The 24091-nt window shown below is 39.6% G+C and overlaps 1 protein-coding gene across 1 annotated transcript in view; it reads right to left on the bottom strand.

Moving 5' to 3' along the window:
* LOC101736056 (dual specificity tyrosine-phosphorylation-regulated kinase 2) overlaps positions 1-24091 on the bottom strand; it is a 71471-nt gene that overhangs the window by 30576 nt on the left and 16804 nt on the right. Inside the window, exons 4-7 of the mRNA XM_062677104.1 lie at positions 7857-8020; positions 4425-4702; positions 2224-2362; positions 994-1165 (exon numbers count right to left, since the gene is read on the bottom strand). Coding sequence (XP_062533088.1) covers positions 994-1165; positions 2224-2362; positions 4425-4702; positions 7857-8020 — 753 coding nt within the window. The remainder of the gene's footprint in view (positions 1-993; positions 1166-2223; positions 2363-4424; positions 4703-7856; positions 8021-24091) is intronic.

Genomic DNA, 24091 nt, shown 5'->3' with positions numbered 1-24091 from the left:
AATGACAATAGAGTTCGGCCATAAACAATTTTGTTGTTTGATAATTCATTGACATTTCTAGTTTAATTATTTCAGAGATGTTTCTAGTCATTCGTAATACGTAATACGTGCGATCCGTTAACGGAAACGACACACATTAAACAATTATGTAAATGAAATGTTAATTTGTCCATTTGAATCTATTCGTTTGATAGAGATCTCTTTTTTAGTTTACTGCGGTGTAAAGAATTTAGTGAGTTTTGTCTATGACGTTTTATTACAAGTAGGTTTTTGTTAATTTCAATTTATTTCATGCGCGTTTTTTTTTAAAAAAAAGCTAAACATTATAGGCGAATATTCGATTAAGTTTAAAAAATTAAGTACTGATTTCCCCGCCAAAATCGTGAGATCACTGTATATATAATACACTAGCTTTTGCCCGCGACTTCGTCCGCGTGGAATAGTTCACAAATAATGGTTTATTTTAGAACAAATTTGGTTAGCATAAAAAACGTTATAGTGAGCCAACCTTAACATATAGACATGTGCTGTCGCGGACTTTTTTTTAGATCTTTTAAAAGGGAACAATTCTGTCATACATTACTTTAGCGAAACTTTAACCGTTTCTGCAGCGCACGCAGCGGAAGCTATCAAAAGGTAAAAATAGCCCCGATTTTGAAACATTCTTTATTGGTGCTCCGCTTGTATTGGTCTTAGCATGATGTTATATAGCCTATAGCCTTCCTCGATAAATGGGCTATCAAACACTGAAAAAAATTCAATTCGGACCAGTAGTTCCTGAGATTAACGCGTTCAAACTTCAAACAAACAAACTCTTCAGCTTTATAATATTAATAAGTATAGATGAGTTGTATACTTTTTAATCAAGCTCACAGTTGCAAAAATATCTTACGTGCTTCTTCTTTTTCAAAAGACTGCAATTATCTGCAACTCTTTCTCGCACCTTTAATTAGAGAGAAGTGTAGTAACACAGACACCCAAAGTGGACCTTACCCATACTCCACATATCAATGGCCGGTCCGTACTGCAACCCTAGTATGACTTCGGGACTCCGGTAGAATCGCGACTGTATGTATGTGTAGACACGAGCGTCTGTGTAACAGGAGCTGCCGAAGTCAATCACCTTGATGGAGGAACTGCCCCTGGCCTTCAGCAAGATGTTCTCCTGGGAAATTATTTGGTCTTGTACATCACTATGGGATAGTCTGCCATCGATGACCTCACCCAAGGTTCAGACATGGTTGTTGGATAACAGAAGATTTTAATCGTTTTAAGTCCAGAATCCCCCGCCTACCGTCCCCAACGCGTAGGTCTGGCGTTTGGCGTCTAGAAGTCTGTCGATTTTCTCCAGACCCAAAGAAATGTAATTAATTTTTATTGCTTAGATGGGTGGACGAGCTCACGTTGCGCTAAGTAATTACCGGAGCCCATAGACATCTACAACGTAAATGCAGCCACCCACCTTAAGATTTGAGTTCTAAGGTCTCATTTTTAACAGCTGCCCCGCCCTTCAAACCGAAACGCATTTCTGCTTCACGGCAGAAATCGGCAGGGTGATGGTACCTACCCGTGCGGACATAAGAGGTCCTACCACCAGTAAATTATAAATACGGAAAATTGTGTCAGTGAGTAATCTTCAAAGTCTAGTATGTTGTAACAGCTGCGACATACTTTAATTTGATTTTGTGGAGTAGGGGGAAATTTTGTTATCAAAATCCATAGAAAATCTCGCTTCCTCCTTGAAACCTCTCTTGAAATATAAGCCCCAATCTAGATGATTTTTATGACTATGACAAAGTATTACTGTTTTATTTTTAAAATTGGAAAGCAGTGGGGGAGCTCATGAAAAGGCCAAAAGTTAATAATACCCGATGCAGGTTTTTTTATTATTTTTTTATTGCTTATATGGGTGGATGATCTCACAGCCCACAATGGAAGCCAATCGTGAACATTTGTTAAGTACGTATTTCATTAGAAAAATCGGTACCCGCCTGCGGGGTTCGAACAGCGATGTATCGCTCGATACGAATGCACCGGACGTCTTATCCTTTAGGCCACGATGACCAATACCCGACTGATTTAATTTGCAAATTACCACTATTGTGTCCCAATGAGGAAGTTGAACGCCTTTAACAAGATATGGCTTACTTACTTTAAGATATCGATTCCGCATGTGGCTTAGATTTCATTTCCCCTTAAATATAACTAAAACAGAAAACTAACCGGTTTCAAGTCGCAGTGTATGATGTTCTCAGCTTCGAGGAGCCGAAGACAGCGCAGTAACGAGCTAGCGAACCTTCTGATGAGGCTCAAACTGAAGCCCTGATAGTTATTCTTCTTTATCAGCTCGTACAAGTTGATGCTGGAAACAAATAAACAATAATAATGGACATTTCAATCATTAAATCATCGGCCTATTTTTTGAGAAGATATGATAAATCGACCCTGGCCACTTGATACCAATACTAACATAAATCGAGATACTTAAGTATATGTAAAAGAAAAATCTTTTTCAAATAAAACCTTTAAAACTCTTTAGTTGTAACAAATTAACGGTAGCCATTAATTTAACGGTAGGCAGCGGCTTGGCCCTGCTCTCATGCATTGCTGAAGTCCATGGGCGACGGTAACCACTCACCATCAGGTGGGCCGTACGCTCGTCTGCCTACAAAGGCAATAAAAAAAAAATTCTTAGGCGGCATCACTTACCTATCATTCAGTAAAAAGAGTAGTTCAGCTTTGCATAATATAATAATATTGTTTAAAATATTAATTTAAAATGAGATTAAGGACTTTAAATGTTGATTTCTATAACACAGAAAACGCAATTAAGTTTTTTTATTGTTTATTCATTCTGAAGTGTTCCATATCATTAAAAATCTTTTTTTAAACTAACGAGTTTTAAAGTTTTTAAATGATAAAGGTTTTTCTTTACCTAAAACTATATGATCATACACTAAGGCTGCATGTATCATGTATCTACTAGCCTTAACTAGGCTCGTGATAAAAATACCTAATTATTAATCACAGTCAGCGTTCTGTTTAAGGTTTCGTATCGAGATTAAAAAACAGGTTTAACCTCTTTAGGGACATTGGCATAATAATTTAAGTATGTGTGTATCTTTGTTTTTTTTTTTATTATTTATATATTCAACTCTGCGTCAAATGCCCACCTATGTCAACTAATTTTTTAAAAATTGTATAGTCGCTATTTTTGTAATTTTTTTTAACCTATTGAATTGTTTTGAATATAAAATGAACAAATCACATAAAGAATAATTTAAATTAGTGTTTTTTGTTCTTTTGTCCCTAAAGAGTTTGAGTTTGAATTTTGTATTGATTTTATTGAATTATCAACCCGATCTTCCTCTGATTATATCGTAGAAGTTAACCTTAAACAGGGAAGTTAACCTTTAAGTTAAAGGCCTTAACGTCGTGAAAACCTAAGAACACTAGACGTGAATGCGATAAGTGTAAGTCTAGAACCAGTCGAACTATTTTTGACGGTCTTTTTTGCGCGATATTTTCCTCATTTATCTTAATTTAGAGAAACGAAACCATCCGTCAAGTTAGCTAGAGGAGTGCGGGAAATGGCACAAAATATTGTTAACTGTACCCACTACGGAAACATGCCTGAACCAAAACTAATTTCCAGTACGCGGCCGAGCTTAATAGTTCCACGATATTTTTTATCTCAGTTTACAGTTTCCATTGTTTTCCATGCATTGTAATTTCGTGAACCAGGATAACTGATAATTAAAGAAAAGCATTAACAATAAAGATGAAATGCTATCTGGCGAGTCCCTTTCAGAATTATTTTGGTCATAAACGAATTAGAAGGTTACGTTAGCGATCTTACCAAACATTTTAAAACGATCTTCATCTTATCTACAATAATAAAAATCGCAGCGTTTGTGTGAATGTAATTTTCAAACAGAAAGCTACGCTATAGAATATCTGTTTTCACGATCTTTTTGGGCCAATGCCTACATTAAAGAACTATCTATTTTTATTTCGTAACTAGCTGACCCGGCAAACTTCGTAGTGCCTCAATCGATAAATAAAATACCTAAACTTTTGTATAAAATAAACTTAAAACAGACAAAAGGAATCCATCCGACGGGAAACACATCAAAGGAAAAACAAAATTGTTATTTTTATTTAATTCCGAGCATTTTCATATTTGTCTACCATTTAAACCTTCTCTGGACTTCCACAAATAATTCAAGACCAAAATTAGCCAAATCGGTCCAGCCGTTCTCGAGTTTTAGCGAGACTAACGAACAGCTATTCATTTATATATATATAGGTATAATAGAATGGAACTGAAACTTATTTCTAAATTGGCATATTTGAAAATGTTACTAATGATTTCGAACAAACCTGCACTAGATCTAAGAAGATTTTCTGAAACCGGAACTCACCTCATTAATTCGAAACTAATGCATAAATGATTCCTGAAGTAAAAGTAATCCAGCATGTGGATCACGTTATGCGACTGGTCCTTGTCTTTCAATCGGAGGTGATCCAACACCCTGACTTCAACCAGGGCCTGGTGGTGGAAGCGCTTCTTGTTCCTGATAATTTTGATCGCTACCTGCTCACCGGTGCGATGGTCGAGAGCTCTGATAACTTGCCCGAACGAACCTTTCCCTATTATTTCGAGGATCTCGTATCTGTACGCGATGTGGTCGTGGATTTGCTGGAACAGATGTGAAATTGTGAAGAATTATGCGGATAAGAAAATCGACTAAATAAAACCGATTATTTCAGGTCATTTACAATACACTACTATGAACTGCTCACTCTCTTCCTTTTTTATTTTTATTGCTTAGATGGGTGGACGAGCTCACAGCCCACCTGGTGTTAAGTGGGTACTGGAGCCCATAGACATCCACAACGTAAATGCGCCACCCACCCGGAGATACAAGTTCTAAGGTCTCAAGTATAGTTACAACGGCTGCCCCACCATTCAAACCGAAACGCATTACTGGTTCACGGCAGAAATAAGCAGGGCGGTGGTACCTACCCACGCGGACTCATAAGAGGTCCTACCACCAGTAAATTCCACAAGTACTGTTCCATTCCCTGTACATTCCACAAGTTCAACACAAGTAGGATGTCCATAATCGCAAACAGTCCCGTGCTGTCCATTCCACATCCCTCGAGCGTGACCTCGTGATTCAGCAGCTTCAAAGCACAGGCAAGCAAGAGATTACGTTGGAGAGATTTTCAAGGCCCAAATCGTGGTTTGTATAAAGCAAGAACTGCTATCTATCTTAATGATTCTAGATAGCGTTTTATTGAAAATCAAATCTACGCAGCATGAAATGCGTTCACGTCTGCTCAGAATCCACGCTTAGCCACGAGTTTGTACAAAAGACTTGCTTCATTGTTGAGTTGCGTAGATCAGAACGTCATCAAGAATTATGGTTGCATTTAAGTACATTCGCCAGCCGAAGCTAATAACGAGTGTGTTAGTACGATATAAATGTGTCCAAACTAGAAGAAATATCGACAGCAGCAATGACAGATAACCACTTGCCGTGAAGCAGTAACGCGTTTCGGTTTAAAGAATGGGGCAACCGTTCAAATTCAAAATTCAAAATCATTTATTTCAACTTAGATGACACACTTGTTGAATGTCAAAATACAAATAACAATGTTAACTCTACCACCGGTTCCAAAAAAAGCCACAGTCCTGAGAAGAACCGGCGAAACAAACTCAGCGGCCTTTTTTTTTTTTTGTTTTTTCTCAAATATTTTCTTCTTTTTTTTTAAATAAATAGAAATATTCACAATAAAAGAAAAAACAAGTCAAAAAAATACAATTAAAAAATAATAATAATAATGAAAAATGAAAAGGCCAGGAGCGAGCGCCTCATTCCCACGTAGTGCCATCTAGTAAATAATCCTTAACTTTATAATATGCCTTGTTGCACAAACGTTCCTTAACAGTTTTCTTAAATCTATGAACAGGTAGTAGTTGAACGTTTAGTGGGATCTTGTTGAAAAGCTGTACACCCAGCCCCCTAAAAGAGTTGCTTATTTTCTTAATTCGAGCCGCCGGCAACGCAAGCCTATGTTTGTTCCTAGTGTTCACATTGTGCAAATCGCAGACTCTGGGGAATTCTTCAATGTTTTTACGCACGTACAATAAATTTTCAAAAATGTATTGGGACGCTAAAGTTAGAATTTTGATTTCCTTAAACTTGTCCCTCAAGGATTCCCTCGGGTGCATATTATAAATAGCACGAATAGCCCTCTTCTGCAGGATGAAAATCGTTTCGACATCGGCAGCATTGCCCCATAGCAAAATGCCATAGGACATAACACTATGAAAATAACTAAAATAAACCAGGCGTGCCGTATCTTCATTAGTATACATTCGTATTTTTTTTACCGCAAACGCTGCAGAACTAAGCCTACTCGCTAACTTGCATATGTGTGCCTTTGAGCACTACTTTGCTGATATCCCAGCTTCTACCACAAAATCTTTAATTTCATCTCCTACCGTCGCCGAATCATTACTGCAAAATCATGTCGATAAATGCAGTGTTAACTTTAAGTTCACAAATATTGATATAAAGGACATAATTGATAATTTCAAGCTCATTAATATTAAGAAAACTGGTGATTTATGGGGAATTTCAATTAATGTTATAAAATCCATTATTGATATAATTGCACCTTACCTTGCTACAATATTTAATGACTGTATTGATGGTGGTGTGTTTCCTGATCTAATGAAATATAGTAAAATAATACCTTTATTTAAATCTGGTAGTACTTTTGACCCCTCTAACTTTAGGCCCATTTCAGTACTACCTACATTGAGTAAAATTTTTGAAAAAATTATTCTGGAACAACTTTTGAACCACTTCAATTCCAATAACCTGCTTCATAACAAACAATATGGATTCACTAGAGGTCGGTCAACTATTGATGCAGGTGTAGATCTCATTAAAAATATTTTTCAGGCTTGGGAAGAGTCGCATAATGCCCTTGGGGTTTTCTGCGACTTATCTAAAGCTTTTGATTGTGTTGAGCATAATACATTGTTGAGGAAATTACACCATTATGGTATTAGGGGCGTTTCATTAGAACTTATTAAATCTTATTTATCCGGAAGAATCCAAAAGGTAGACGTTAAAGGAACGAGATCTTCCGGTGTCTTACTTAATATGGGTGTTCCTCAGGGTTCCATATTGGGTCCCTTCGTATTTCTTGTATATATCAATGATTTACCTAAGTTTATTGAAACCCGTCACGAGGTCGTATTATTCGCTGATGATACATCATTATTGTTTAAAATTAAACGACATTTGGAAGATTATGACGATGTGAATGATGCTATCTCGCGCGTGGTACATTGGTTTAGTGTTAATAATCTGTTATTAAATAACAAAAAAACAAAATGTATAAAATTTACTACACCTAATGTTAGACAAGTAGACACTAATATTATACTGTATTGTACTGTAAAAACTGAAGCCCTAGAACTCATGTCTCGAGGTGGGTGGCGGCATTTACGTTGTAGATGTCTATGGGCTCCGATAATCACTTAACCAGGTGGACCGTGAGCTCGTCCACTATTTGTGCAATAAAAAAACGTGTATTAATTTGACCCAGTTAGAAGCTTAAATATACTCAATAATAAATTGAGGCAAAAGTAGTTGAAGTTCTGATTGATCACATGCAAATATATCAACAACTAAACATACAAAGCTAACTACGGACACCTCTGTAATTGAGATGCAAAATAGGATCATTCATTTAAATAGATAAAATTTGCATCGAATAAGTTTAGTTGTTCAATATTTCTGTTATAGAAGGAACTAACCGTAGATACAGACCTTGTTATAACTCCCGTTTTCATCGTCGAACCCGCAATTGTTAGGCAGGTTGGACCTAGCCTGTACCTTGTTGGACTCCAAGCCAAGGAACCAGATCTGAGGGTACTTCCTTATCTCGTTCCTCTCCCATTCCGTTAGTCTTTCGCCGTACAGCTTCAGTGCTTCTGGAATTAAATTAGGAGGTCAGCGCAAACGTGGAAACGGTAATTAATAAGTACTAGGATCCAATACTATTCGTGACAGGGAAGATAGAGGGAAAGAGACCGCGCGGACACAGCCCGACTATTTAGTTCGATCAAATCCGCACCGCACTAGAAACCCCATTCCACGAAGCCCTTTACACGGCTAATGAACGGAAACGCTGGAAAGACCATAAAAAATAAAATCCTGTCCAAACATGTTCATCACGACCCTCAGCAGTGAGGTAACTGGACTAGAGGATTCAATACAGGCATGAGATCTCTGAGATCATGAGGCTCTGTGTTATTTTAACACAAGCTTCCATTTAATTGCTGTAGATACGTAGACGTACTCACGACCCTGATATTAAAATTACTGAAAACCAGAGTGATTTGTAAGCCATCGAGTACCTTAAAAGATGGGTCGAAGGGGCATAGCGAACCTACCCGTACCTGCTCCGGAGTTGCAATGTGCTGTGTAAATTCTATATAAATAATTTTTATCGTTGAGTAATTCGCATTTTGTCTGACTTTTTTCGATCTAATATAGGTAAACTTTACTTTACCTATCGATAATATTAACGTTCGAACCTATTTAAACTATTTTAAACAATCAAAACCTTAAGTAATTAATGTTAGAAAAAAAGCAAAAAAACTCTAAAAACTATGCGCACAATAGACACGACATTTTGTTTTAAGTCGCGAATCGTGCATTGACATAAAACTAGATTAATTAAAACTCCGCAAATTGCATCATCTCGATTAGGACGAGAGCAATCTGTAGCACTCTATTTCGATAAACTGACAAACATTATTTGATTACAAAGTGTTCGTCTAATCAAAGCCCCGCCAACAAGAGCCTAATCAAGTGTCGTCCCGTACGCATTAATTAAAACGGGAATATTCGTGCAAGATTAATTGAGGTTTCGCGTGTTTTCAAACCGCCTCTAATGAGAGTCGTGATCGTAATATCGCGACGCCATCTTCGTTATTAATACGATAATTCGATTCTGCAATAACATAACCAGAGTCTTTGAACAGTAATAATCAATAGTAACAATAATAGTTAAGAAGTCGTCGTGGCCTAAAGGATAAGACGTCCGGTGCATTCGTGTTGAAGCGATGCACCGGTGTTCGAATTCGAGGCGGGTACCAATTTTTCTAATGAAATACGTACTCAACAAATGTTCACGATTGGCTTCCACGGTGAAGGAATAACATCGGGTAATAAAAATCAAACCCGCAAAATTATAAAATGCGTAATTACTGGTGGTAGGACCTCTTGTGAGTCCGCGCGGGTAGGTACCACCACCCTGCCTATTTCTGCCGTGAAGCAGTAATGCGTTTCGGCTTGAAAGGGTTGGGCAGCCGCTGTAACTATACTTGAGACCTTAGAACTTACATCTCAAGATGGGTGGCGCATTTACATTGTAGATGTCTATGGGCTCCAGTAACCACTTAACACCAGGTGGGCTGTGAGCTCGTCCACCCATCTAAGCAATAAAAAAAATAAAAATGTTTTGTCACCATCACAAAAAATTAATTAAAATTTTTAATAACTTCAATGGTCCAAGTAAGTCCTTATAAAAGTTTTTTTTTACGTTATTATCCATTATACAGAAGCAATTCAAATTTTCGGTACACAAAAGCCCAACGTATATGAAAGGCGACTTTTTTGGTAAAAATAAAAATGACTTGAAAGCAAATCTAGGGTTGAACGGACAAAATAATTATCTTTTGTTTAACTGAATTACTGGGTAAATAATTCTCCAGTTATTTCCCGATGTTTTTTTTATCTATTGCTTAGATGGATAGAGGAGCTCACAGCCCACCTTGTGTTAAGTGGTTACCGGAGCCCAGACATCTATAACGTAAATGCCGCCAGCCACCTTGAGATATGAGTTCTAAGATCTAAGTTTCTCTCGGATCGTTTGGAGCCTCTGGGTCTGCGGAGGGACTTCGGTTCCCTCTGTATTTTGTACCGTATGTTCCATGGGGAGTGCTCTGAGGAATTGTTCGAGATGATACCAGCATCTCGTTTTTACCATCGCACCGCCCGCCACCGGAGTAGAGTTCATCCATACTACCTGGAGCCACTGCGATCATCCACAGTGCGTTTCCAGAGATCTTTTTTGCCACGTACCATCCGGCTATGGAATGAGCTCCCCTCCACGGTGTTTCCCGAGCGCTATGACATGTCCTTCTTCAAACGAGGCTTGTGGAGAGTATTAAGCGATAGGCAGCGGCTTGGCTCTGCCCCTGGCATTGCTGAAGTCCATGGGCGACGGTAACCACTCACCATCAGGTGGGCCGTATGCCCGTCTGCCTACAAAGGCCATAAAAAAAAAAAACAAAAAAAAAAAGTATAGTTACGACGGCTACCCCACCCTTCAAACCGAAACGCATTACTGCTTCACGGCAGAACTTCTGGTAGGTTGGCTATTAACTGGTGGTAGGACCTCTTGTGAATCCGCACGGGTAGGTACCACCACTCTGCCTATATCTGCCATGATCTCAAAAGTTTTGTCTATTAGACAATCATACCTAGTAATGGCAACTGGCAGAAATAACCGTAATTTTTTTTAAGAAATGTATATACATAAAATATAATACATGTATAATACAAATACATAATATACCTTTTTCATTTAATTTATTATTTCATAGTTGATTATTATATTATTTAATGTCAAGGTGGCTCCAATAAAGACTAAACAGCAGGGGACTCGTGAGCCTATCTACTAAAAGTTATTTACTTCTAATTTGCTAACAAGACTAGGAAGCCGGCTTAAGAGTTCTAACTTTATCAGTTTCCTTGGCCGATATCAATTGATTTCAATCAGGTAGATTATTAGCTCGTTTGTTGTTAGATACTGAGAAAAACCAGAAGGACAATAACTTCAACAACATTAAGATTAAGTTTCACAAACCAATTTCGTAAATTCCTTTTATACGTACCTCCATATATTTATGTGTATTTTTTTTGTTGAAGTCTCGACTTCTATTTTGCAATTTCTGATAATTTATTGAAAGTAATCTTTGCCTAAAAATAATCGCATTAGGAATAAATAAAACTTAACGCGTTCAATTAGAAAGAAAAATCCTAATATGCAGTTTTATAGAAAGAAGTGTCAACCCTAGTACCAAGCTGTCCGAACCAATCCGCTTATAACGTTGAATGACGCACGTCGGTTTTCGTTTGCATAGATTCTTTACTAGCCTTACTTGATTAAATCCATTGAATCGAATTTTTTTTTCAACATTTATATTAATTTGATTGTGCTTATGATTAGTTGAAATGGGCCGGTGCGGTTACTGCCTAGACAATAACCTTAGTAATCCATCCAGATAAGCTTAGGTTCACCAGTGCATAATTGCTAACGGATCCATTTAATAATAAAATAATAATAATAATTTATTTATTAACCATGATACATTTACACATAACAGTTTGCTAAAAACTCTCCACACTAGGCACTGCCTGTCTCGTGGAGAGTTTTTTTTACAGGAGTATCTTAAAACTAGTAATAACGGTGCTGAATATACAAGTAAATCAAAATAGTTAAGCGAAACATTATACATATATATATATACACACACACACATATACATATACATATACATACATACACATACACATATATATATAAAAAGAAAAGGAATAGGTGTAATGATTTTTACCATAAGTACGTGTTTAGGGTTACTTAATGCATTTCAGAAAGTCCTCCGAAAAAGAGTAGGACCAATTAAGCAGTTCTTTTATTAACTTTCTTTTAACTTCTTCGTAATTTAGGTTAAGAATTTTGTATTTTTTATTGAGTCTGTTATATAAGTAAGGTTTCATGTAGGAGCTAAAACGACGAGCAAAAGCCGTCCTAACTGAGGGCGTCGGGATTATAGGAGTGCGTTTTGTAGCAAGAACTTTGATGTTGGTAATTTTAGGAACTTCTCTGTGGTAATCAAGGGCTGCCCTAAGGATAAATATTCTTCTCACGCTCAGGACCCCAAATTCTTTAAAGAGAGTGTCTGTGGGATACCTAAATTGTTTCTTTAAAATAGTTTTCAATACTGCTCTCTGAGCTCTTTCAAGGGTAATTAGATGAGAAGTGGCTGCTCCGCCCCAGGCCAGGATGCAGTATGAGAGTATGGATTGGCATAGGGCGAGGTAGATGGATTTCAATATGTTTAAACTTGCTACGTCTCGGAGCAACTTAAAGGAGAAAATTAATTTCCGGACTTTAGAAGTAGTAGAGCCTATATGCTCTTTAAATGTAAGTTTTTCATCGATAGTGATGCCTAAGTATTTAGTAGAACTAACTTTTAGTATTTCCGGACAATCACATGGAAGAATTGGTGTAAGGAAATTGTTTTTTTGGCAAGAATGTATCGCTAGAGATAAGTTTGGAGGTGGGGCTGATTTAACTGTTTTGTGAAAGCAGATGTAATTTGTTTTTAATGGATTTATAGTCAGTAAATTTTTATTTAACCAGTCAGCAACTACTTGAAGGCCTTTTTGTGTTGTAGTTTGGAGCCTTTCCCAGGAGGACTCGTGGAAAACTATGACAGTATCGTCAGCGTAATTAATTATGTTCGCATTGTCTATTTTAATATGTGACAGACTGTTCAAGTATACCAGAAATAGTGTAGGTCCAAGAATGCTACCCTGGGGCACTCCGAAGGAAACCGTAGAAAAGTCACTGATGTGGTCTCCTACCTTTATACATTGTCTTCTACCTGTGAGGTAACTTGAGAACCAATTAAGGCAAAGTCCTCTAATTCCAATGTTTTCTAATTTGCGCAGAAGGATGGGAACTGAAACGGTATCGAAAGCTTTTGCTAGATCAAGAAAGACACCCAGGCAGCATCTGCCCTCCTCGATATATTTACAAACAGAGTTAGTGAGAAGGCAGACTGCTTGCTCGGTTGATTTGTGCTGGCGAAAGCCATATTGCTGCTCTGAGATTAGGCGATTAGATTCCAAGAATGCTGTTAATTGTTTGTTTACGATTTTTTCAAGAAGCTTAGAAAATGAAGTGAGTAGGGATATGGGCCTGTAGTTTTTTGGATGATCGGAATTGCCTCCTTTGTGGATAGGGATAACCAAAGCTTCTTTCCAGGTTTCCGGAAAAATGCCCGATGAGAGACTCAGGTTGAATATTCTAGTCAATGGGGTTAAAATAAGGGTTTTAATACGTTTTATGAGGTAATTTCCGATTTTGTCTAATCCTGGAGCGCTTTTGGTATCTAGTTGTGAGATTAACTTTTCTACTTCATCAGTATTTGTAGGGTGGAAAAATAGAGATTGTGATGGGGATAATGAATTGTTGCTTTGGGTAGCGAGGGAATTCTGAGATTCGTTTGTTTTTGTGAGAATATTGTTGGCTAGATTTTGGCCCACAGAGGTGTAGTAGCTGTTGCAGTAATTCAGCGAGTCCTTAACCGTTGAAGATATGTTGCATAAGTCAAAGGTATTGCTTTTTTGTTTCGAACAATGGGTAATGCGTTTAATAGTTTCCCAGAGCCTTTTAGGGTTATTCTGATTAGATATTAACTGGTCTTGATCGTACTCATTTTTAAGTTTGCGGAGAAGGTGTCGGTAAAAATTTCTGTAGCGTTTGTAGGCTGTGATTTTGGGATCGTCCTTGGGACAGTTTCTTGCGTCTAAATGTAATTTGTCTCTATGAACCGAGCATCTGATTAAACCTGGTGTCATCCACGGCTTTGAGGGCGTCATATTGGCTTGTGAGCGACTAGTACTCACCCGTTTGGAGCATTTCTTTATGACGGTGGTCAGGATAGACATAAAGGAATTTGCCGCGTCTGTGGGACAGGATGATTCTAGAATTGTAGACCAGTTTGTTGTTTTCAGTTCTGATTCGATAGAGTCATAGTCAAGTTTAATAAGGTGTTTGATGCGTTTCTGGGAAGGCTGATGTTTTTTCGCAAATCCGATCATTACAGGATAGTGGTCCGTTACGGACGACAAACAAACGATGGACTCACACTGAACACGAGTCTTTACGAATATATGATCAAGTATAGCATTGTTCCTCGTAGGGATGTCGATTGCTGACCTATATCCAGACTGAGCCAACAGGTTTAGATATTCAGAACAACTATCACTATCGTTAATGTTGATATTCATATCTCCAGCTATGATTGAGCATTGAGAACTAGCCATATGAGTGATTACATCAGAAAGTGAATTTATAAAGGCGTCTCCGTTTCGAAACGAGGGGGAGCGATAGATTCCCAATAACTGTAGGACATTTGGAATGTTCACTAGTAAGCAGTTTGCGTCCATGAGCTCGGGTTCACTGACTACGGCTCTCCATGTGTCCTTAACGTATATGACTACACCACCGGATTGGTTAATATATTTAGTAGAGCAATGTGACGTATAGCCATCCAGTTGACCTATAACTGAGCCTTCTTTGATCCAACATTCAGTTAATACTATGGTATCGTAAGACGTGTTAAGCCTTTTCAGTAAAACTAGAAGACCGTCAAAATTACATTGCAAACTCCTAATATTTAGAAGTTTGCAATGTAATTTTGTAATTTTCCGACACCGACTTCAAAAAGAAGGATTAATTTCGTTGTATATTTGTACATTTGTTACCTCGGCACGATTTTATAAATCGTTACGGATTTTTTCATATTTATCTCGTAGAATTTGCATCAAAATCGATTCAATTTGATTTTTGAATCACAATCAACGAAATAAAATTATCATCTGAGTAATAGTTGTGTATATTGCCGTTGAATTCATTCATGTGTATTGAAATTGATTTTTAAGTTTTTTTGATTTTTACTGGTGGTAGGACCTCTTGTGAATCCGCACGGGTAGGTATCACCGCCCCGCCTATTTCTGCCATGAAGCAGTAGCTAATGCGTTTCGGTTTGAAGGGTAGGGTAGGTAGGGTAGCTATACTGAGACCTTAGAACTTATATCTCAAGGTGGGTGGCGCATTTACGTTGTAGATGTCCAGTAACCACTTAACACCAGGTGGGATGTGTGGTCGTCCACCCATCTAAGCAAAAATAAAAAATTAAAAATTACAATCTAAAAAAAATGAAGCCATCTTTAGAATTATTTATCTATGCTGTATCATCATAAATTTTCCGCAGTTTTTTCTCTCGTACCAATTAAGAGCGGTGCCCTGTTGACCTATTTCCAGCCCTGAAGGACGGCACTCTTAAGATAAATGACAGAGCAGCTCTTCTATCAATACTCTACATGGTCTAATGGTTCACATATGTATATAGATAACTCAGGATACAATATAAAACAGAAATAATTGGTATTTTCCATTCGATATAATCTTTTTTTGTATTATAATAATGAAATATGTTATGAAAACAATATAATTGTAATGATAAAAAATTTATGTGATGTCTATAGTCTCCAAGGGGTCACAGTTTAAACCAAGGTAACTCGTTTATCCATCACGTGCAGTAAACAATAATAAATAAAAACTTATTGAAAATAACGCGAGATTTATCTGAGTTCTAATTAAAATCGTTCTTATCTCTATTACGGTACAGACATTTGTACATCACTATTACTGAGATATTGTTTTTTCCCCAACTCTAAACATTTCACTTTTGGAGGCAGAAATATAAAAAAAACGAGTATCCTGAAGTTTTTTCCTACCTAAGCATATATCCTTGAGGCTATGAGCGTAAACTAACAAGTACCTAAATGAGCTCACGGAGCTTAAACCTGACGACATTGCTAACACTAATCCTAGTAAGAGCATTGTAAGAGAATCGCGGCCCACTGAAAAGTATTTGGGGGTTGGTGCTTCCCGCTTCCGTAGGTTTAACCCGCGATTCCCTACAAGTGACCCCTGGGTGGTGCTAAACGGGAGCCGAAAACATAACCGGTGGTAGGACCTAGTCCGACTGGCTGGCGACCACCCTCCAACTAGAGTCCGCCGCCAAATAGCCTAGCTGTGTTCCGGCGTGTGGGTTGGAGAGCCAGTCCTATCCCTTCCCTTTCCCCTTCCTTGTTGGGGTTGAGTCTTGGTGACGCCTGGAACTTGCGTAGCAGACGTGCGTGCGAACTCACGGGGCGTGATTGTTTGACGGGGGTATAGGGAGACCCAGTGAAACGGTACCCGCTGCCGCCCGCCGGTCAGTAGGGGACCTGAACCCGGGTGTCTCTACTAAACTCCGCCCCGGGAAGCTGTCCCGCCAACCGGTGTAAAATCCTGTCGTGCGGTCGTCGTGCCGGAGTCGGAGACCGGAGTGGATCCCGGCGATCGCACGCAGAGTGGACTGGGGGCCCTTCCATGCCCTGCGTCAGTCTCTCACGCAACCCGTGGTCGAGCACGTACTATGTTCCGCGCTTCATTCAGGTGATGCCTCGATCTCACCTCCAACATCCTACCTTTCCTAATCCTACTCTCCGAAAACTTAACAATCATGAAGACGACAAAAAAAAGAAAAGGGTTTCACAGGCGGTCCCCCTTCCACATTTAATGTGGGTTTCAGCAATGTCAGGGGCCTACATAGCAACCTTGACGCCGTACACCACCACCTTGAGACGGCGCAGCCTGCCCTGCTTTTTTTAACGGAGACGCAGATATCTGCTCCGGATGATACCTCATACCTTGAATACCCCGGCTACGTATTGGAGCACAACTTCCTGCGTAAAGCCGGGGTGTGCGTATTCGTCCGGGCTGATGTCTGTTGTCGCCGTCTTCGGGGCCTCGAACAACGGGACCTGTCCCTCTTGTGGCTGCGCGTAGATCACGGGGGCCATAGCCGAATCTACGCGTGCCTGTACAGGTCCCACAGCAGTGATGCAGGTTCAGCTCTGTTTGAGCACGTGCAAGAGGGGACTAACCGCGTGCTTGAGCAGTACCCATCTGCGGAGGTGGTGGTTCTTGGAGTCTTTAACGCTCACCACCAAGAGTGATTGGGGTCCAGAACCACTGACCTCCCGGGTCGGACTGCCTACAATTTCGCCTTGGCCTACGGCTTCTCCCAACTGGTGACACAGCCCACCCGTGTCCCAGATATCGAGGGGCACGAGCCTTCTTTGTTGGACCTTCTGCTGACCACAGATCCGGCCAGATACAGTGTGGTGGTCGACGCTCCGCTTGGATCGTCTGATCACTGCCTTATTCGTGCTGCCGTACCACTCTCTCGTCCTGATCGTCGAACGACGACCAGGTATCGAAGAGTTTGGCGGTATATGTCAGCAGATTGGGATGGATTGCGTGAATTTTACGCATCCTACCCATGGGGGCGGTTCTGCTTTTCCTCTGCTGATCCTGACGTCTGTGCGGACCGTCTTAAAGACGTGGTGCTCCAGGGGATGGAATTGTTTATTCCCTCCTCTGAAGTGCCCGTTGGGGGTCGCAGCAGACCCTGGTATAACAATGCCAGCAGGGATGCTGCACACCTCAAGCGGTCCGCATACGTCGCATGGGATAATGCCAGGAGACGTCGGGATCCTAACATCTTAGGGGAAAGGCGGAAATATAACGCCGCTTCCAGGTCCTACAAGAAGGTAATTGCCAAGGCGAAGTCGGAGCACGTCGCTAGAGTTGGCGAGCGATTGAAGAGCTATCCCTCCGGGAGCCGTGCTTTTTGGTCGCTCGCCAAAGCTGCAGAAGGAAACTTCTGCAGGTCTAGTCTCCCACCACTGCGCAAGTCCGATGACACTCTGGCCCACAGCGCGAAAGAAAAGGCTGACCTTCTGGTCAAACTCTTCGCCTCGAACTCGACTGTGGACGACGGGGGTGCCACACCACCGAACATTCCCCGGTGTGATAGCTCCCTGCCGGATATCTGCTTCACACAGTGTGCAGTCAGGCGGGAGCTCCGACTCCTGGACGTCCATAAGTCGAGTGGGCCAGACGGCATCCCCGCAGTGGTTTTGAAAACGTGCGCCCCTGAGCTGACACCTGCGCTAACGCGTTTGTATCGCCTCTCTTATTGCACTAACAGGGTTCCGTCTTCATGGAAGACCGCCCACGTCCACCCTATCCCCAAGAAGGGTGACCGGTCGGACCCATCGAGCTACATGCCTATCGCGATAACTTCCTTGCTTTCCAAGGTGATGGAGCGAATTATAAATACACAACTCCTGAAGTATCTTGAAGATCGCCAGCTGATCAGTGACCGACAGTACGGTTTCCGTCACGGTCGCTCAGCTGGCGATCTTCTTGTATACCTTACTCACAGGTGGGCTCAAGCCTTGGAGAACAAGGGCGAGGCTCTTGCTGTGAGCCTTGATATCGCGAAGGCCTTCGACAGGGTCTGGCATAGGGCACTTCTATCGAAGTTACCATCTTACGGAATCCCCGAGGGTCTCTGCAAGTGGATCGCTAGCTTTTTGGATGGGCGGAGCATCACGGTCGTTGTAGACGGTGACTGTTCTGATACCATGACCATTAACGCTGGCGTTCCACAAGGTTCGGTGCTCTCCCCCACGCTTTTCATCCTGCATATCAATGACATGCTGTCTATTGATGGCATGCATTGCTATGCAGATGATAGCACGGGGGATGCGCGATATATCGGCCATCAGAGTCTCTCTCGGAGCGTGGTGCAAGAGAGACGATCAAAACTTGTGTCTGAAGTGGAGAACTCTCTGGGGCGAGTCTCCGAATGGGGTGAATTGAACTTGGTTCAATTCAACCCGATAAAGACAAAAGTTTGCGCGTTCACTGCGAAGAAGGACCCCTTTGTCATGGCGCCGCAATTCCAAGGAGTATCCCTGCAACCTTCCGAGAGTATCGGGATACTTGGGGTCGACATTTCGAGCGATGCCAGTTTCGGAGTCATTTGGAAGGCAAAGCCAAGTTGGCGTCCAAAATGCTGGGAGTCCTCAACAAAGCGAAGCGGTACTTCACGCCTGGACAAAGACTTTATATGCTTTATAAAGCACAAGTCCGGCCTCGCATGGAGTACTGCTCCCATCTCTGGGCCGGGGCTCCCAAATACCAGCTTCTTCCATTTGACTCCATACAGAGGAGGGCCGTTCGGATTGTCGATAATCCCATTCTCTCGGATCGTTTGGAGCCTCTGGGTCTGCGGAGGGACTTCGGTTCCCTCTGTATTTTGTACCGTATGTTCCATGGGGAGTGCTCTGAGGAATTGTTCGAGATGATACCAGCATCTCGTTTTTACCATCGCACCGCCCGCCACCGGAGTAGAGTTCATCCATACTACCTGGAGCCACTGCGGTCATCCACAGTGCGTTTCCAGAGATCTTTTTTGCCACGTACCATCCGGCTATGAAATGAGCTCCCCTCCACGGTGTTTCCCGAGCGCTATGACATGTCCATCTTCAAACGAGGCTTATGGAGAGTATTAAGCGGTAGGCAGCGGCTTGGCTTTGCCCCTGGCATTGCTGAAGTCCATGGGCGACAGTAACCACTCACCATCAGGTGGGCCGTATGCCCGTCTGCCTACAAAGGCAATAAAAAAAAAAAAAAGTATTATTATGATTCTTTGCAGTACGCAGAAATACACAAAGATTCACAATTGAAAAGTTATATACAGTTTTATGAACAGATATGAGTAGAAGGATTATTTTGATAATATCCCGAAAAACACCCCACGCTTTTTTACAATAAAATTAAATTTTTTAGTTGATTTTCAATTTTTTTAAATTTATTATTAAATATATAAAATATATGTAAATATTTAATTGTCATCGGTCCTCAATAAGTATACCAAATTTCGAGTTAATCCGACGTTTTGAAGGGGGTGAAAATCATCTTCAAAGATTCCGTTACCAACATACATACATACGTCTGAAGCTAATAAAAGCGTATTGAAAATTAAATGTAACTTGAATGTGTGTAAATGTATAAAGTAAATGGAAAATATTATTCGTTGACTAAGCATAAAATACTCGATGTTATACTAAGGCTCCAGGATGGGAAGCTATAACGCGAAGTCAGCTCAGCTTACAGCTGTTCCCCGGACTGCCTCGTCCCAACGAAATCCATGAGTCAGTTCATTTTAATGAATGAATGCACTAGAAAATGTAATTTAATACATTAGAAAAAAGGAACTGGAGTTTTTTAGTGGTATTGATAAGCAGGTCTGACTCAGGCCAGCTTTCTTCTCCCGGAACTATTTCAATTACAATTCGCAAAATTATAATTTGCGTAATTACTGGTGGTAGGACCTCTTGTGAGTCCGCGCGGGTAGGTACCACCACCCTGCCTATTTCTGCCGTGAAACAGTAATGCGTTTCGGTTTGAAGGGCGGGGTAGCCGTTGTAACTATATAGAGACCTTAGAACTGATATCTCAAGGTGGGTGGCGCATTTACGTTGTAGATGTCTATGGGCTCCAGTAAACACTTAACACCAGGTGGGCTGTGAGCTCGTCCACCTAATTAAGCAATAAAAAAAAAAGGAATACAAAATACATAATTTGAAAATTGTGAATAGCTTTACACTAGTTTACTGTGTGCATCGTACCTACAGGATTTATAAAAGCGTTTTTAGAGTTTTAAAATGTCTCAAGTTTCTTTTTATGTTGTCACGAACTGTCTGTATCGTGAAACATTAAGCTTTTTATTTTTCGTAATCACGTTACGTCTTTTTCAGTATGTGCACTTTTTAATTATGCAATACGAACAGTTTTGTGTAATGTCAATTTTTATTTGTTTTATTTAAGTGTTAGATTGCTAATACCAGAAGCGCGTAAAGTTTGCTGTAAATATTCCCGATTGTTTTAATTACACCCATTTTCTGAAGCTCACCTATTTTCCATATTGTCTTTTTTTTTATTATTGCCTTTGTAGGCAGACGAGCATACGGCCCACCTGATGGTGAGTGGTTACCGTCGCCCATGGACTTCAGCAATGCCAAGGGCAGAGCCAAGCCGCTGCCTACCGTCTTTCACCAAACAAACAGAGAACAGTTTTCACTTGGTAGACTTGTGTTGCGAGAGAATACATTTATGTGTTTTTTTTTTAAATTATAAATGGCCAAAGTCAAGGTTTTGAACATTTCTTTTCCATTTGACCAATAAATTATCTTTATAATAATTTAAGATCGCAAACTGTATTAAAATTTTATGAATCTAAATTTTACTACCGAATTTACATTAAACAACAAATTTAGTATTGATTTATCGTTTTTTAATTTTACATTAAGGAAAGAAAGACAAATTTAGTAAAAGTAATTGTAAGATCCTAACTGGAGAAACAAAAGTTGTTGAGGTGAATACCGATTATCTTGATTACCTAATCTTTATTAGGATGATTTTAAAACATTTAAAAACTATTCAATCAGCATAATTAAATACTTAATTCTAAAGAGCTTCCCGAATGAATAATTAAGAAGTTCCGATTAGATTGACTACGACACGCGTTTGAGGCATTACGTTTTTAGTGATTGTACCTACTATAACTTTCCCATCGAATTTTAATGCATGGCTAAATTATAACAATGAATCACTAAACAACTTTAAATAAACAAGAGTCAAGTTTGCTCTCAAAGCAAATATTAGCATCGTAGCGACATCAATCCCAACCCAATAAGTAAGTACCTATATTTATGCAATTAAATCGACCTCATGTTGTGACATCTTGGTCACCCGAGACCAATAAATACAAAATGGGCCGTGGCTTACGCTCAAACACATTAATGAGTCGTCTATTATCAAAGGTGGCAATCTGTGCAAAAAAATGTTATGGATATGTCAATACAGATTGATTTGAATATAATCGTCTCCTTCAAAGAATACGGTTCAAAACCTGCATTAAATAAAGGTTAATACTTAACCTGTTATTTATCTAAGATGTCGTTCAGAAGAGTTTTGTGACTGCCAATGGAATACAAAGTCAATAATTCGTTTTTCTGATTTACCAATAATTATCCAAAAGTCACATTGCCGGCTTTGATAATAGTCGACTCATTTATTAGAAAATGAGACTTTGATTTAAAGCCTATGTATAATTAAGCTTTGCATTTCTTGGGTTCTTTGTACCTAAGTAGCTACTTGAAATAACGCTATAAACTTATGGAGAACTCATACAAAACTCCATTACTCTAATAATTATCTAACGCTAATGTATAAAGTTGCCATTCAAAATAATTAACTGACAGCGAAGTTTCGGAACACTAACAATTTCCGAGCAATGTTGTCTAATTGTTTGAGCCTCGGATGGAAACACCGAACTATTCATATAAATGAATGAAACTATTAAATGAATTGGAAGCCAACGAATCAACATGTACAATAATTGGCTTGTTCGAGGAACTCTCTTTAGCTTCCTACACAAAATCGAATACAAAAAGTAGTTTAATACACTTTATTTTAATAATATTTATCGAAACCTATCAAAGCACAGCGCCATGTTTTTCTTTTTTTTTATTACTTCGATAGGCAAACTAGCATACGACTTATACAATCTGTACTCAACTGAAGGTGAGTAGGCACCGATACTCAAGGAAATGTTCCTGGCATTGGTGATCCTACCACATCTGGCGGTAGGACCTCTTGTGAGTTCGCACGCGTAGGTACCACCACCCCGCCTATTTCTGTCGTAAGCAGTAATTGAAGCAGTTTCGGTTTGAAGGGTGGGGCAGCCGTTGTAACTAATTACACAGAGACCTTAGAACTCTTATCTCAAGGTGGGTGACTTAACACCAGGTGGGCTGTGAGCTCGTCCACCCATATGAGAAATTAAAAAAAAACAGCTAGTGTCTAACGTCTGACACAAAAATGTTCTTTTACAATCATATATTAAATATAAAAGTTGTTTTATGAAGTTCACATACCTAACTATTTGTAAATATATAATTTATTTCGTATCCTTTGCTAACGCCTGAGTGTTACGCACGATCAGCGCACAGTTTTGTGTTGTTGTGTTTTTGATAAGGCGCTTAGTTGAATGAAATGCTGTTTTTATGGATAAGAACTATTTCGCAGCGAAATTGATGAGACGAAATTGTTTTTCGTATTAAAAACCTTAACAATAATTGTACGAAGTATCGTACAATTATTGTTAATGTTCGATTATGTAATGTAATGTTAATTGTAACGATCGTAGAGGGGTAAATAAAGGATTCACAACTTAGAGATATGGAAAAAAAAAATGTTTATTTATAGGAATGTATTTACTTATTTTTCGGATTTTTATTTTTTTTATTTTTATTGCCTACATAGATGGACAAGCTCTCAGCCTACCTGGTGTTAAGTGGTTACTGGAGCCCATAGACATTTACAACGTAAATGCGCCACCCACCTTGAGATATAAGTTCTAAGATATCAGTATAGTTACAACGGCTGCCTTACCCTTCAAACCGAAACGCATTACTGCTTCACGGCAGAAATAGGCAGGGCGGCGGTAACTACCCGTGCGGACTCACAAGAGATCCTACCACCCGTAAATTATTATTTATTTATTCTTGTAACACTATATTTCTGATTACTTTGTACGGTGATGTCAGATCTGAAAGTTATCGGATTCGGTATTTCGGGCAAATTCAGATATTTACTGATCAATAAACTACTTATTGATAGTGATTATTGTGCTACACAGACAGGGTGAGGTGGAGACAACTTGTGAGGCTCTTATGTACCCGCGGAGTACCCTAGGACTACTACAATTACTTAATAGTACTGCTACACAGAAACAAAATTAACTACAATCTGTTACTACAATTATCTTTCATAATAAATAAAAATTACGTAAGGAAATCCTCAACTCACTGCCCATCTGGTGTTAAGTGGTTACGGGAGCCCATAGACATCTATAACGTAAATGCCAACACCTATCTTGAGATACGAGCTCTAAGGTCTCAGTATAGTTACAACGGCCCCACCCTTCAAACCGAAACACATTACTGCTTCACGGCTGAAATAGGCAGGGTGGTGGTACCTACCTATCTACCTGTGTTCCTACCACCAGTAAAAACATTCCCATAGATAAATTACATCGGTCGTAGTTTTTTCTATACGAAAACGCAGAAAAAAATACTTCATTTCCCTTAGAAACCAATACAATACAGCTTTAGTAACTCGGTCAAGTGAGATTTCGGCGAAAAGTGATTACATGATTGATGGGCTT

Source organism: Bombyx mori, chromosome 4 (genome assembly GCF_030269925.1).
Source record: "Bombyx mori chromosome 4, ASM3026992v2".
Classification (NCBI taxonomy): domain Eukaryota; kingdom Metazoa; phylum Arthropoda; class Insecta; order Lepidoptera; family Bombycidae; genus Bombyx; species Bombyx mori.
The sequence above is the reverse complement of the archived record's forward strand: the minus strand, read 5'-3'. Positions and strand labels throughout refer to the sequence as shown.